Source organism: Anomaloglossus baeobatrachus, chromosome 5, assembly GCF_048569485.1.
Source record: "Anomaloglossus baeobatrachus isolate aAnoBae1 chromosome 5, aAnoBae1.hap1, whole genome shotgun sequence".
NCBI lineage: Eukaryota > Metazoa > Chordata > Amphibia > Anura > Aromobatidae > Anomaloglossus > Anomaloglossus baeobatrachus.
The window spans coordinates 548,598,214-548,613,812 of NC_134357.1; the positions used below are offsets into that span (position 1 = coordinate 548,598,214).

The 15,599-nt window shown below is 41.1% G+C and overlaps 1 protein-coding gene across 1 annotated transcript; it reads left to right on the forward strand.

Annotated features, from left to right (window-relative positions):
* The first annotated feature begins 7,086 nt into the window (after positions 1–7,086).
* On the forward strand, positions 7,087–15,016 carry LOC142310561 (uncharacterized). The gene is made up of 5 exons (XM_075348080.1): positions 7,087–7,095; positions 9,107–9,230; positions 9,314–9,411; positions 9,609–9,699; positions 13,301–15,016. Exons 1-5 carry the CDS (start codon positions 7,087–7,089, stop codon positions 13,957–13,959), a joined length of 981 nt encoding a protein of 326 aa, XP_075204195.1. The 3' UTR covers positions 13,960–15,016.
* The last annotated feature ends 583 nt before the right edge of the window (positions 15,017–15,599 follow it).

Below are 15,599 nucleotides of genomic sequence, written 5' to 3' on the forward strand. Positions count from 1 at the left end.
CCTAATGTATCTGGCTCTGCACTGTGGTATATAGGGGCTGTATACTACATGAGGGTGCCTAATGCTATCTGGGTTTGTATTGTGCTATATGTGGGCTGTATACTACATGAGGGTGCCTATTGTTATCTGGGTCTGCATTGTGCTATATGTGGGCTGTATACTACATAAAGGTGCCTAATGCTATATGTGTCTGGATTGTGCTATATGTGGGCTGTATACTACATGAGGATGCCTAATGCTATCTGGGTCTGCATTGTGCTATATGCGGGCTGTATACTACATGAAGGTGCCTAATGCTATATGGTTCTGCATTGTGCTATATGGGGGCTGCTTAATGTTATATGTGGGCTACATAGTGCATATGGGGGCTACATAATACTATATGGAGGACAATGGGGGCTTCATAACACAATATGGGGGCTGCATACTACTATACCCCCAGAGTTGTATGTCTCCTCCACCCTGGTGCTGTATACCCCCTCAGAGCTGTATGTTCCCTCCACCCAGGTGCTGTATGTCCCCCCACCCCAGTGCTGTATACCCCCAGAGCTGTATGCCCCCCCACCCCAGAGCTGTATGTCACCCCCCACCTCACAGCTGTTTGTCCCCCCACCTCAGAGTCACTGCCCTCCTCTAGAGCTGTATGCCCCCCATTGCTGTATACCCCTTTCCCCCAGTAATGTGTATGTCCCCAGCCTCTCTTGTGATGCATATACAGCAGTGTTAGTGTGCTCTATGTGCGGCCATATCTGTTAGACAAGCTGGGAGGTGAATGAGGCTGTTGCCGGCTTCCCAATATTAGAAATATATATACAGGATAAACATATAAAAACAGTGTGTGTGTGTGTGTGTGTGTGTGTGTGTGTGTGTGTGTGTGTGTGTGTATGATGTGTATCTATGTATGTCAGTGTATATGAATGTGTATAGATTTTTGTCTATTTATGTGTTTTTGTGAATTTCTCTTTAAGGCCCGCAACACACATCCGTGTTTTAGGTACGTGTTTGGTACGTTTTTGCACGTACCGGTGACACGGAGACCAATGTTACTCTATGGTAGATGGCACACACACGTAAAATCACACGGAACATGTGTCCGTGTGGTAAGTACGTGTGTGTGGTTTTCTACATGGTCGACATGTCCGTTTTTGGCCGGCAGCACACAGGCACGGACCCGCTATAGTCTATGGGTCCGTGCCTGCACGGACTGCACACGGAGTATGTCTGTGTTCAGAACGTATCGTCAGAGTCCGTTTTTAATCAAAAAAATCTGAAACACTTGTTACCAATCTATTAGGTCAATTGTAGGCCATTAATTCTGGCGCCAAACATACATTTCCTGTCTCATTTGCACGCCAGACAGCAGCTGGGCACCTGTCCTCTCACTGCAGGGGAACTTTGAGCACAGAAAACACCACAGGTACTGATCATGGCGCCCAGGATCGATACAGAGAGGCTGATTGGGGAAGTAGAGAGGCATCCAGAGCTGTGGGACACACGTGATGATGGCTACCATGACAGGTTAATGGTGGAACGAGCATGGATGGCTGTGGCTGAACTAGTCTACCCCAGGAATGGATGGTCTCAATGTACCCCTGGAAGGAAAAATAAATATGGTGAGTACAGATATTTTCATTGCTTCTGTCTTTACCTACATGTGCACATTTTGTAGGCAGAATCTAGCCATATTTGTATACTTTGCTTGGCATGTATTAATGGGCCTGACTCATTTTGAGCTACACTGGAGACTCACAAACAGGATAGTGTTGTTTTATGGGCTTTTTAACTATTCCTTGTTGTTTTGTAGTAATGTCATCATGTGTATATGGGCTGCAAGCACTTCATGCATGTACAAAAGGCATTTCTGGGTGGTCAAGCATCAATCAAACATGTGTTATGTTTATTTTTTTTGTTTTTAGGCTTTTTAAAATGTGCTGTTAAGTGTCTATACATTAATCTTTTTTTGGGTTTTTCTCATGCATTACCCTTGTTGCCACCATGTCTGTAATGGTAACAGTAATTTGTAGTTTGTAATGTACAAGATTTGAGGAACATATGGCGCTTCATGGATTTATAGACATTTAGGGTCTCATGGCTTACTGATGGAATTTTCGTTTTGTTTTTTTTTGGCTATGTTAAAAGTGATAAATGATTATACATTGGTTTAATCTATTTAAAGGTGAACAGGTTTACTTCGTCGTGTTAATTGTGTTATTATGTCACAATGTTTGTCATGGGTTGTAGTTTTAATGCACATGAATGTGTTAACCTAATTATTGAAATGTTTGCAAGGCAAGATCAATGTGCCTTTTTTCATGGAAAATAATTTGTTCTTGAGTTTGATATATTCTGTTCTTTTTGGATACAGTGGATCTTGTGAAACGCCGTTGGCGGTCTGCTTGTGACCAGTTCAGAAGAGAACATAACCCAGTGGCAACCACAGCTGCAGCATAAAAAAAAAAAATATGTCCATTATGAAAGACTCAGCTTCCTCATGCCCATTATCGAAGTACAAAAGTAAGTTTTAACCATCATATCACATGGCAGTCTTTAATTACAATGCACACAGTAATTTTTTTTTTTCTTTTCACAAAAGTACAGAGGATAATCTAGAAGACAGTGAGGAGGCACAGTCAGCAGTCTTAACAGCTACAGCTACCTCTGCTTCCGAGATGGAGCCAACCTACTACCAACCACCCACAATCCCCAACGCCAGCCAGCCAGACGCAGAAGAAATGTCATCGGATTTGGGTTTGGGAACAAGTCAATCCACTACTGTAATTCCATGCCAGTCTACAGGGCAACAAAGTGGCCCTTCACCAGTTCTTGCAGAGAGTAGTCCACAGCAACCAACAGGCCCACAGCCAAGAATATCAACTAATACCATGCGCACAATAGCCCAATCTAACCGTGGTCACAGATATAGGCGTTTTGAAGATTTATGTTCCCTGCCTGAGATCATTGATACCAGAATAATACACATGATAAATTCACTGATACCAGAGAGTGATGGAGAGAGATTTTGCAGCTCCCTTTCTCCCTCTCTTGCATTGGTCCAAGCTGATAGGCAGGACAGGTTAAGGGCGCCCTTAATAACACTAATATCTGCTACCCAGCATGAGCCCGAACCCATATATTGTTTTGAAGTGATTGAGCAATGGAGAGCTAATCCACGTGGCCCACACACAAACACAATCCAACAAACTGTGGAAACCCAAACTGATGAACATTTCTCAAATTCACAACTAAATACTGTAGTGCAACAAACACATATACAGTGGCCTTCTTCTTCTATGGGAAGTGATGTACAAATTGAGCCAACAATTGTCCCACATCAAACAGATACATTAATGATACAAAGGCCATCTCAACAGCCATCATTTAACCCACAAGGCCCCCAACAGACACCAATACAATCCTCTTTTAGCTATCCAAGTAATGTTAGTAATGTTCATAGACTACCTCAAATGATTCAACAACCAACATCCTACCATGTGCCTAATAATCCACAACAACAGTACTTTCAACATCAGCCTTACCCAACTAACTATACATACACACATACTCAGCCTCTTCAAACACATCAATATGTACCACCTACACTTGGTCTTCCATCTGCTCAAACAACTGCATCAATATTTGTCCCAAGTACAACAACTGTTACTAGTGGAAACACTGATCAGGCACTTACTACAACATCTAGTGTTGGGCAACAAACATATTCAGTAGGTGACAATGCCATGGAGACTACACAGGAAAGCATCACTAGCCTAGAGGATTTAGTTAATTCTTAATTTGATAAAGTATGCATTGTTAAACATTTTGTAATGTTTTCAGGGTTATAGATGGTTGCAAAACAGTTCAAAATGTTAAACATTAATTACTCTATATGCATGGGGTAATTTTTGACATTATGTTTCCAAAAATTCAACAGAAAGTTACTCTATCACTTCCTAAACATTACCGGCCTGTAAGAATGTTGCCTTGCTCTGGACATGGTGTTTAGTCAATCCATTAGACCAAACTGTGTTTAGTGAAAAAATGCACACACATAAACTACTACACTAACATTCAAACACCTTTATAACTAAAAATCCAGCCATTATCTGCATATGGTCTGGTCCCATACTTGTATTCCAATAGTGTCAAACAAATCATGTTTGCGTGACATTATTGCATAATACAGTATGGTGTTTTGTATGGGATTATGTACCTGACAAAATTCTGTAAAAAAATTTATAGAATACAGTGTGTTTTGCAAAAGAAAACAGACATACATAGGTACAATAAACAATCTGGACTACTTTTTTTAAAACATTTTGCAATTTTTTTATTAGTCAGGTACATTCAGTAGTAATGTTACTGACAAAGCAATATTTACTAAGTTTATATAAAAAAACAACAACTCACAATAGCTTATTGGTAGCACAAACACAACAAAATAAACAAAAAAATATACCTATGTATGGTTATTTTCTCTTTTGCATTACATATGTGTTTGTAATTATGTAACCGAGAGATAAAAATATATAACAATGTCAAATTTATACATGACTATGGCGATTTAAACTAAAATAATCTTTAAACTGATTCCTCACTTGTCGACCAGAAGAGGACAAATTGGTTCTAACAGTACCATTATTTACAAATGGAGCATTTAAAGCAGGCAACTCTTCAATGTCTTTGTCATTCCTTTCATGTAATCTACAGTAATTATGTAACACTACTGTAGCTTTCATGACAGCCTTGACGGTGGTTGGTTGGAGTTGGATGGTGGTTTGATAAATGTGCCATCTTGAGGTCAAAATGCCAAAGGCACGTTCAACATAGCAACAAGCTCTGGCCAAGTTGCTATTAAATTGGGCTTTTGATCTGTCCTGCTCCCTTCTGGGATATGGACGCATCAAATGCCTAGACAAGGCAAACCCCTGATCTGCAACCATGACAAAAGGTATAATAGGCCCATTAGTACCAGGCAATGGTCTTGGTGCAGGCAAACTTAAACAATCAGCCATTAATCGTCTTGCTAAATGTGAGCTTCTGAAAATGCGTGCATCTGAGGCACTGCCATAGGCCCCAATATCAGCAAATACAAAGCAGTAGTTTGTATCTACCATTGCCAAAATAACTACAGAAAAAAACTTATGAAAATTAAAATATCTTGATGCAGAGTTAGGTGGTTTCTTCACTCTAATGTGCTAATGTTCCGTCAATGGCGCCAATACAATTTGGGAAAGATGTTTTCTCCAAAAATTCGTCCGAAATGTGCATCCAATCATGTGTTATTGGCTGCTGCATGACATGATGCCTAAGGGTCTCCCATAGCACAGTGCAGGTATGCAGAATTATCTTGCCTATTGTAGATCTTCCCAATAAGAATTCAAAATGTAGACTGCTGATGGATTGCCCAGTTCGTAACTGAAATGGAAAAATAACAAGACATTACTTTGTGTAATCATTAGGCCCTGTGCGCACTGGAAAACGGAATTTTCTTAAGAAAATTCCGCAGGGTCTGAAAGATTACCGCACCCGCGGTAAAAAAAATGCGGCAAACCGCACCCGAAAACCACATGCGGTTTGCTGCGGTTTTACCGCGGTATTGTTCGCGGTATTGCCGCGTGTGGGTTGGTACATGTGCATTAATGCATTCAATGCAATAAAGCACATTGAAAAAAAAAAAGAAAAGCCATTTCCTAGATAGCAGATAGATAAATAGATAGAAGAATAGATAGAGAGATAGCTAGATAGTTAGATAGAGGGATAGATAGGGTCCCTGTGGGCACATGCTGCATTTCTCACGATCGGTAGTGTGTTCACATTACCGGCCATGGGAAATGACCGGTAATTACTTTTCTGCTGTCTCGTTGCGAGGCTGCATTCAGCGCTGTGTGTCAGTCGCGGCTGGATGCAAGCATCAAAGGATGTGGATTACGCCGGAGCTGTGTGTTTCGGGGGGGTTAATAAACGGGTGAACCAGGAGCTTTTTTGTGTTTTATTTAAAATAAAGGATTTTTCTGTATGCTTATTCACTTTACTTACTGGTTGATCATGTCAGCTGTCTCATAGACGCTGCCATGATCAAGCCTGGACATAGTGGCAGCGATCCGCCGCCATTAACTCCTTATTACCTGGATCGCCACCACATCATGGCATCTGGAAGAGCCAGGGACACTCCAGTACTGCCGCATAATACATGCAACTGTCCCGGGGCAGCTGCGGCTGATATTCTCGGCTGCAGGAGGGGGAGGGAGGCGGGGGACATTAACCCTGCCCCTCGCCCTCCCCAGCCTGAGAATACCGGGCCGCCGCTGTGTGTTTACCTCGGCTGGAAGGTAAAAATACAGCGGAGCCCACGTGTTTTTTTTTCTATATGTCCGTTTGATTTGTATGTGCATTCTATATCTCTGTGTCTGTGTGTGTGATGTGTGTGTATTCTATGTCTGTGATGTGTATGTGTGTGTTTACTCTCTGCTCTGCTTCCTCTTCCTGGCATAATGACATCACTTCCCTGCAAACCGCAGGCAGCGATGTACATTACCGCAGGTAAACCGCGAAATACCGGAGGGAATAACGCAGGAAAACGCAATGAACCGCACAGAATTTGCGGCCTGCGTTATTCCCTGTGGGATTTCTCGATTACATTGCAGTCAATGGAGTGAAATCCCGCAGCTACCTGCGGAAAAGAAGTGACATGCAATTGTTTTTGCTGCGGGAATCCCACAGCAAAACATGCAGCTGTCAAATTCCGCATAGTGCGCACAGGATTTTTTTTCCCATAGGTTTTGCTGGTGAATCACTGCAGAGATGTTATGAACATTTTCTGCAGCGAAACATGCAGCAAAACTGCAGGAAATCCGCGGGAAAAAACGGTAAGTGCACACAAGGCCTTACAGTTGGTTTTCAATACAAACATTTGTGTCATGCAATGGCTGGCAACATACTCTGTATGACTATTATTTTATTGTTTTTGTGGTTAAAACATATTTGTTGATATTTACTTTCCATATTGGAAACAAAAACAAAAATTTGTTTAATAAACAAGATTGTTTGATGTTTGTCTCTTGTTTCTTAAATCTTTTTAGCCATAGAATGGTATGTGTAAGCACTCAGACCATAATCTTTTGTTTACAATGAGGTTATGTGGTCTATATGAATTTTCTTCACAAATAGAACTAAAAAGAAAAAATGCATAGTTTATCTAAATGCATGCCTTTAAGTTTTTTCTATTTTTCAAATAAACATGAGCATACATTACAAAACCTACCAAAAAGTAACCAACAGTCGTTCCTCAGGGGAGATACTGAGGCGCATAGAGGTGTCCTGATGCTTCAAACGATGGTACACAAGGCCAAGGATGTTGTCAAATGAATTAATGGTGAGATGGCAGTAGGCTTGGAATTTTGCAGGAAATTTCCGCATTTCGGCATACAGAATATTAAAATGGCCATGTGTTTTCCTGAGCTTCACAAGGGGGTGAATCCACATCCTTCTCTCCAGTGGTGGCTCTTCTTCAATCATATGTCGCCTAACCCCAAATCTCCGAGATATCAACCACAGCAAATACATGGTTGCTTCATTGGAGAGAGACATGTTGGAGTGTGTATGATGTGATAAAGAGCACAAAAGCATTGATTTCACAGGGTTTTTAACCGAAAAAACTAAATTGTGAAGTTAATTGACCAATTAAACACAACTGGAGCACATCATGATGGGCTAACAAGGTTATTTGTGGTAAAATACGGTTCTGAAAAAACGGACAGCACACGTACGTATTTTATGCCAATACGGACATTCCACACGTACACACGGCTCGCATACGCCATCACATGGATGCCATACAAACCGGAGAAACGCCCCTAAAAAACAGAACACGGACACGAAACACGGAATGTGAGACATGTACATTTTTTAAGCGGAAGTGTGTTTTCGGCCTAAATAAGTATGTGTACGTATGCCTGAATGTGTGTATCTGTGCAGCATGTCTATGTGTGGATGGGGCCCACTGAGACTCTTTCACCCAGGGCCCACAAAAACCTGGAGCCGGCCCTGCTATCAGCCCCATACACAGGAGATAACTGTTGGCAGAACAGTTATTCATCTGATGGCTATCTCACCCGAGATGCCAGATCCTTCTCTCATCTGATATCATCTGTCTTGAAGCCCCACATATGTTATATAGTCGACAAATTGCCCGAAATTAGAGGTTTCAGCAAACTTTAGGCTAATGTGTATGGGAGCCTTAAAAAGCAACAAACAGAATGTTGGAAAATAACTAAAATACCATCGCTGCTTGTGTCCTCGCCAGTCTCTGTATTTCCTGGTTTGTCCCAAAGAACTTTTGGTCCCTACAGCCAATCAGCTGCATGAGCAGTGGCCAAGATAGCCAGTGATTGGGAGCATGAAGGAGACGTCTTAGTCAACAATGTAACTTATGTTCCAGTCTGTACAAGAGAATACATCATCTATACTTTGTATCTCCTGATATGTTTCCCTTTATTATTTCCAGTAATTGTATTATTACAGCGGATTCTTTATGATGTTACATCTGCTCATCTTTTACCCATTCAGGTCCCTACAATATCGGATCCTCTCAGTGGAGATCTTCTATTTAAGAGAATTTTTCTATTTTATTTTTCAAGGCTAGCTATGGACAGGGACAAGATGGCGGAGAGGATATTACACCTCACCCTAGAGATCCTCTTCCGGCTTACTGGAGAGGTGAAAGATTCTGATGACGTCACATTACATCATTCTTATCTATGGGAATAACAGATGGACAGAACTGGAGAGGTGAGGACTCTGGAAATGTCTGTAGTGAGATTTATTACTATGTCTCTCCATAACCAGGATTACACAGTAGTGAAGAAGACCTCTAGTGAGCGCTGTCAGGCCCCTGTGTCTGAGGGATGGGGAAGACTCCTGAGCCCAATCACGGGGCCTCCACCTCACCCCCCGATACATGAGGACATCAATGACCAGAAGATCCTAGAACTCACCTACAAGATGATTGAGCTGCTGACTGGAGAGGTGACACTGCTGGGAATGCTGGGACATTATACAGTAATGTTATGAAGGGATCGGGGGGTGACGGTATCATTGTGTGTGTCAGGTTCCTATAAGGTGTCAGGACGTCACCGTCTATTTCTCCATGGAGGAGTGGGAGTATTTAGAAGGACACAAAGATCTGTACAAGGACGTCATGATGGAGGTTCCCCAGCCCCCCACATCACCAGGTAATAGACAGGACTAAATACACACGGCCTATAATTATCTGTATGTAAGGAATGAATTCAGTCCCTGTGTGTGTTTCCTCCAGTTCTATCCAGTAAGAGGACAACACCAGAGAGATGTCCCAGTCCTCTTCTCCCACAGGACTGTAACCAAGAAGATCCCAATGTTCCTCAGGATCATCAGGTAGATGGAGAGAAGGTTCCATGAACTCTCCCTATGATGTGTAGACGGCTGTGAAGGTCTTGTGCTCAGTCTTGTTTTATCCACCAGTATTATATGTTTTATATTAGTGTAATGAGAACGGTGGAGATGGCAGGATTAGAGCTGATCATAGATGTGACTTCTCCATCTATCTGTGAATTTAACAATATTTGTTTCAGGGTGAAGATGTGACCCATATTAATACTACAGAGACATATGTGAGGGGTGATGAGCGGTGTAAAGAGGAGATTCCTACAGATAACCGCCCAGGTGAGTAGTAACCATATCACATATCACAATTGTGTGGTCTCCATTTTTACGCAAACTAGAACAGTCTCTTCCACCCAGAATTGTACAAATTACTTTGGGCCCTGAAAGCCCTTCTTCTATAGAGCTTATATTACTGTCTGGGCACATGGCCAGGCTCAGAAGGGAAGGAGCACTATTTAGGAATTGGAACAGAGAATTTCCTGGAATAGTTTCCAGGCACAATATAATGGGGGCACTTTTTGTGGTCACCTGGCAGCTCAAGATGGCTAACACAAACAGGCTGGTCGTTATCTATTCCACATTCCAGATCCCAGGGATTGCCTTGCCCTTCATCCCCTATATATGAGTTGGACTTACCTAATGCACCCCTAGGCTTAGGCCACAGAGATAGTTGCTTTTTTTGGTGGGGTGAGATGATAGGAAGAATATTAAGGTAGCTGGGTCAGAACCAGGAGGACAGAGATATAAGTTATCAGAAGATACAAGAGTAATCAGTAAACAGTTCAGGGTCACAACAGTAAAGAAATACTCATGTCAGGAGCTGAGCACAGAGGACTGAACCAGTGGACAACAAGGCTATTGCAGCTACTTGCTTGCAGCTACTGGCTGTATGCTTTGAGCTTTAGTAGGGTGCGGGGCTTTCCAATTGGCTGAAAAATTGAGCCAATTAATTTAGCTGGACTGCACACAGACCCATACTGCCAAATTGAATGACATTACTGGTCCCAGTCACCCTAACCTTTGTTGCTGGACAAAACCTACAGCTTCTGTTGCTGACGTGTCCTCCAACACCAGTGCCACCTGCAGAATGTAGAAGGCCGCTCCTGGTGACCGTAGCAGAACAGGAGCAGATCCCATTGAAGATTTGACATATCATTTGCTGAATGTGGTTGCTTGGATGTATGGGTACGAAATGACCAGATCCACTAATACTGATCTTGTCTTTATTAAAAATTTAAAACTTTAAAACATCGCTTGCTGTGCAACGCGTTGCGGCAATATCTGCCTTCATCAGGTGCATAATAGTACTCGAATAGGATCAGCGATAGTGCGGGCTCGTGGGGTGTCACGGCGGCGGGTGCCATTGATCTGCCGGCAGGCTCGGAGGAGGTGGTGTCGTGGCTCAAGATGGTCAGTGTGCGGCAGTGGAGGGCCAGCGATCATGTAGGCTTGTGAGGTGTCGCGGTGGCAAGCACCATTGATCTGCTGGCAAACTGCGAGCTCGATTGAATCACCAGGAATTGACACGATGGACTTCAAGAAAATGGCTGTGAAGGCGGCGCATGTGCAGATTGGCCTCTGTGATCATTTTCTTGAAGTCCATTGCATCAACCGCAGGTGATTTAAAGCAGCCCGCAGATCAATGGTGCCCGCCGCCGTGACACCCCACGGGCCCACAGTATCACCATCCCTCCGCTGCCGCACACTGACCCTCTTGAGCTGCGACACCCCCTCCTCCGAGCCCGTCAGAAGATCAATGGTGCCCGGCGACGTGACACAACACGAGCCCGCAGTATCATCAAGCCTCCGCTGCCGCACACTGACCCTCTTGAGCTGCTTCACTGCAGTGACACCCCCTCCGAACCCTCCATATCACCGACCCTGCACCATCACTGCCCCCCGGTGAGTTATGTGCGGTTTGTAAGACGCACTCCCATTTTTCCCCCAGTTTGGGGGAAAAAAGTGCATCTTATAAACCAGAAAATACGGCATATAAAATATATATTACACATATAGTCTTCTCTAGTACCACCCACAGGCAAGATGAGAAATTGATTAGTGCATCAATAATAGATGAGGTATCTATAATGAGATGCAGACAGAGATTTGGAAACTCCTAGCTTTTTAACAAACATAGTTTGAGTGTCCACTACTTGTCTCACTTTACTATGGAGTGTATAATCAATTTACTCTGAAATGTCATTCACCCTGAAAACTTGGAACCATAATCTTATTGAAAAAACAAACAAACCCAAATTCTAAAAACAAATGATGTGCATAATGAAATAAAAAAAAAACAAACCTGATAGAACCACAGACATCATAGAACAAATCCTATAATGTTTCTACTACTAATCAAACTATACTGATTAGAATACACCAAACATATAATAGAAAAATGTTTTATGATATTTTTTTTTCTTTTCTTTTGAAAAATGTTCTATGATTTCACTTAATCCATCTGGATGAAGACAGCTATTTAATAATCCAATAAGATTCTTTCCTGTTGAGTGTTTACCCTGTTTAATGAATGTGATGGGATTTGTTCTATTGGAATGACTCTGATTTCATCAAAATTTCCTGTGTGTTTTAGGGTTATATGTCTTGATCGGCTTTGTTTCAGAAAACCTTTTTTACTATTGTGCCGATGTCCATTCATACGAGCTTGCAGTGGTTGTGTGGTGCGGCCTACATACTGGGTCCGCATTTGCACTTGACTACATAAATCACAAATTCTGAATGACAATAATTCTGTTGTTTAATGAGAAATCTTGTGTTCGTGCTGCTGGATGTGACCCTATTTGCTCCATGTTCTATTATTTTACAGCAACGGCATTTATTGGAGCCTCATCTAAAAATTCCAGCTGTAGGGCCTATTTTTGTTTTGTTAATCTTTCTAATTTTATTTTTATTTATTTTTATTGTTGTTTAGCATACAGTATTTTTCGGACTTTAAGAGGCATTTTTTCCCCCAAATGTTGGGGGAAAGTGGGGGGTGCGTCTTATAGTCTGAATGTGGCTGCTTGAATCGTGTACCCTGTGTTTTGCAGCTCATGCTGGGTGTTCTTATATCTAGCAGAACCTCGGTAGTCACTTTTTTGACTCCTCAGGGACTTTCCAGAAATTAGCATGCAATCGATGTTGCAGAGTGAAAATTGCAAATTTGCCATTTTATTACCCAACACATAATGCCAAAATTGTGCTCCAGGAGACACACATACCGTAAGTTCAGTGGTTTCTTTTATAATAATAATAATAATAATAATAATATTTATACACTTATATAGTGCCATTAATTCTTTAGCGCTTTACACGAATTGGGGCTCACAGTGGGAGGAAACCGGAGAACCTGGAGGAAACCCATGCAAACACTGGGAGAACATACACACTCCAAGACTGCAGTGCTAACCACTGAGCCACCGTGCTGCCCGATCACTACAGCAATGCAAAGTACATGGATGGTTAATGTGGTTTGGGTACATTGCAAGGCTCAGAAACAAGGGGAAGATTTGACTTTGTGAATGCGGATTTTGCGGGATTGGCTTATGGAAACCATGTTGCTTTTCATGCATTTATGAGCTACTAATAATGCAGATATTCTCTGATTCTATTTTTTGCAAGATGACTAGAAGTTTTTCTTGGTATCATTTTCATGGCTCCTTATTCTAATATTTTGGAGGCAGAATGAACAAACAGCTGAACACCACGCCCTACTGATTCATCCTATCAGGTCTTCTAATAGAATTAACAGTCATTGTCTTAGTGAATAATATAATTTTGCTACATAACTTTCCATTTCTATGGACATTTTAAGCAGAAATGTTTAATACATTTCAAGGATAATTTGTTCGAAAATAATAATTGATTTTAATCTTGGCAGATGACGGTGACAGGAGATCAGAGGGACAACTCACATCTTTAATTTTTAAATCAGATGACTTTGTGATCACACAGGATACAACTAAAGTGAATGACATTACTCCAGATATACCATCAGCTCTTCACAGCAAAGATCTATCTTCTGATTCATCACAGACCACTAAGAAAAATAGAAGTCACAAAAGAGGAATTAAGAAACTAACTGCTCTCAAAGCAAAGAAGTCAATTTCACATTCAGAATATGGAAATAGTTTTCCGCTCAAAACATCTTTTGTTAATCATAAAAAAAATCACTTGGAGGAGAAGAAATTTTTTTGTACTAATTGTGGGAGAGACTTTAGCCACAAATCAGTTCTTGTTAGGCATGAGAGAATTCATTCTGGGGAGAAGCCATATTCATGTTCAGAATGTGGAAAATGTTTTCTACAGAAATCATATCTTGTTATACACAAGAGAAGTCACACAGGGGAGAAGGCTTTTTCATGTTCAGAATGTGGGAAATGTTTTGCACAGAAATCATATCTTGTTATACACAAGAGAAGTCACACAGGGGAGAAGCCCTATTCATGTTCAGAATGTGGGAAAAATTTTAACAAGAAATGGTGCTTTGTTATTCACCAGAGATATCACACAGGGGAGAAGCCTTTTTCATGTTCATAATGTGGGAAATGTTTTGTACAGAAATCAAATCTTGATACACACCAGAGAAGTCACACAGGGGAAAAGCCATATTCATGTTCAGAATGTGGGAAACATTTTGTAAAAAATTCAAATCTTGTTACACACCAGAAAAATCACACAGGGAAGAAACCTTTTTCATGTTCAGAATGTGGAAAACGTTTTAACAAAAAATCATGTTTTGTTAAACACCAGAGAACACACACAGGAGAGAAACCTTTTTCATGTACAGAATGTGGGAAGTGTTTTGCACAGAAATCACATCTTGTTACACATCTGACAACACACAGAGAGGAGAAACCTTTTTCATGTTCAGAATGTAGTAAATGTTTTTCACATAAATCATATCTTGTTAAACATCAGAAAATTCACACAGAGGTGAAGTCATAGTAATACCTACATTTTCAAAGCTGAATTTTTCGAAAATCATTTTATTTACCATGAAAAATAACTGACATGGGTAGAAATTGTATATTTTATTGACAAATTGTACAAAAAAACATATAACAGAACATCATATAGTCAAATGAGAAATGGAAATTACTTTAGAACTTCCTGTATTTTTTGGTCTATAAGACACATGTTTAACAAGAAAAATATCTTACTAATAAGGGAGTGCCTCTTACAGTCCAGAGGTAGCTACCCGTAATGATGGAGAACTCTTGAGACAGTGTCCTTTCCAATCACCGAGAGAACTGCTCTCCTGCTCTACACTGATGGGTGTGATTGGTGCAGAGCAGGAGAAGAAGCTACTGGAACCTGACAGAGGCAGCACGTTTCGAGTGAGCAGTTGAAGAACCTTCCACCCGACTTGCTCCAGGGTCTTTCAGGTCATAGGATCAATTACATGACCTGGAAGGAACTGCAAAATGGGGTTATGTATACACAGTGTATGTTTATTTGTAGCAGAGATTTATACGTGTACACTGACAAGCAAAAACTATGGTGTGTACACTACAGTACACTGACAAGCAAAAGAGGTTTTTTTAAATTTGGACTTTCAGGCTCCATATTTCACCATCCACTACAGCTTTGAAAGTGAGACTACCATGATTTTATAAACAATCATCTTGGCTATCTCATACATAAAATTGACTTGCAACTATTTAGCATATAATTAGTTATGCAAAATCTTGCCATTTCACTGCATTGTTACCAATTTGCTCCAAAAAATTAGAATTGAAATTTGTATCATTTTTTTATTTGTATATTTCTTTGACAATCTTGACATACGCCTAGGATTTTATCCTGCTGGAACACTACATTGTCCTTTTCGTACCCATAGTACTCAGGTGTATGAAGGAACTTGTCTTGTAGGACACTCAGATATTGCTCACCATTGAGACCACCATCGATCCTGGTCAAGTATCCAACGCCTTTGACAGTGAAACAACCTCATATCATCAGGTTTTCTCCACTGAACCTGACAGTTCTTTCAATTTCTCGATCCTGTAGCCCGTTTTTATTCTTGTTTCTTGCAGATCCATTTGACCCATCACAGCCTAGTGTATAGACTTTTGTCTTATCACTCGAAATCACCTGTTTCCAGTTTTCTGTTGTCCACTTTTTGTACTTTTTTTAGAAACTCGAATCAACGCTCCTTATGACAATGTTGAAGAAGG

Bases quoted from the DNA above. Each gene is read 5' to 3' on its own strand.
- LOC142310561 (XM_075348080.1), top strand. The intron at 9,412-9,608 runs GTAGATGGAGAG...TATTTGTTTCAG, and splicing joins ATGTTCCTCAGGATCATCAG to GGTGAAGATGTGACCCATAT. The intron at 9,700-13,300 runs GTGAGTAGTAAC...TAATCTTGGCAG, and splicing joins TCCTACAGATAACCGCCCAG to ATGACGGTGACAGGAGATCA.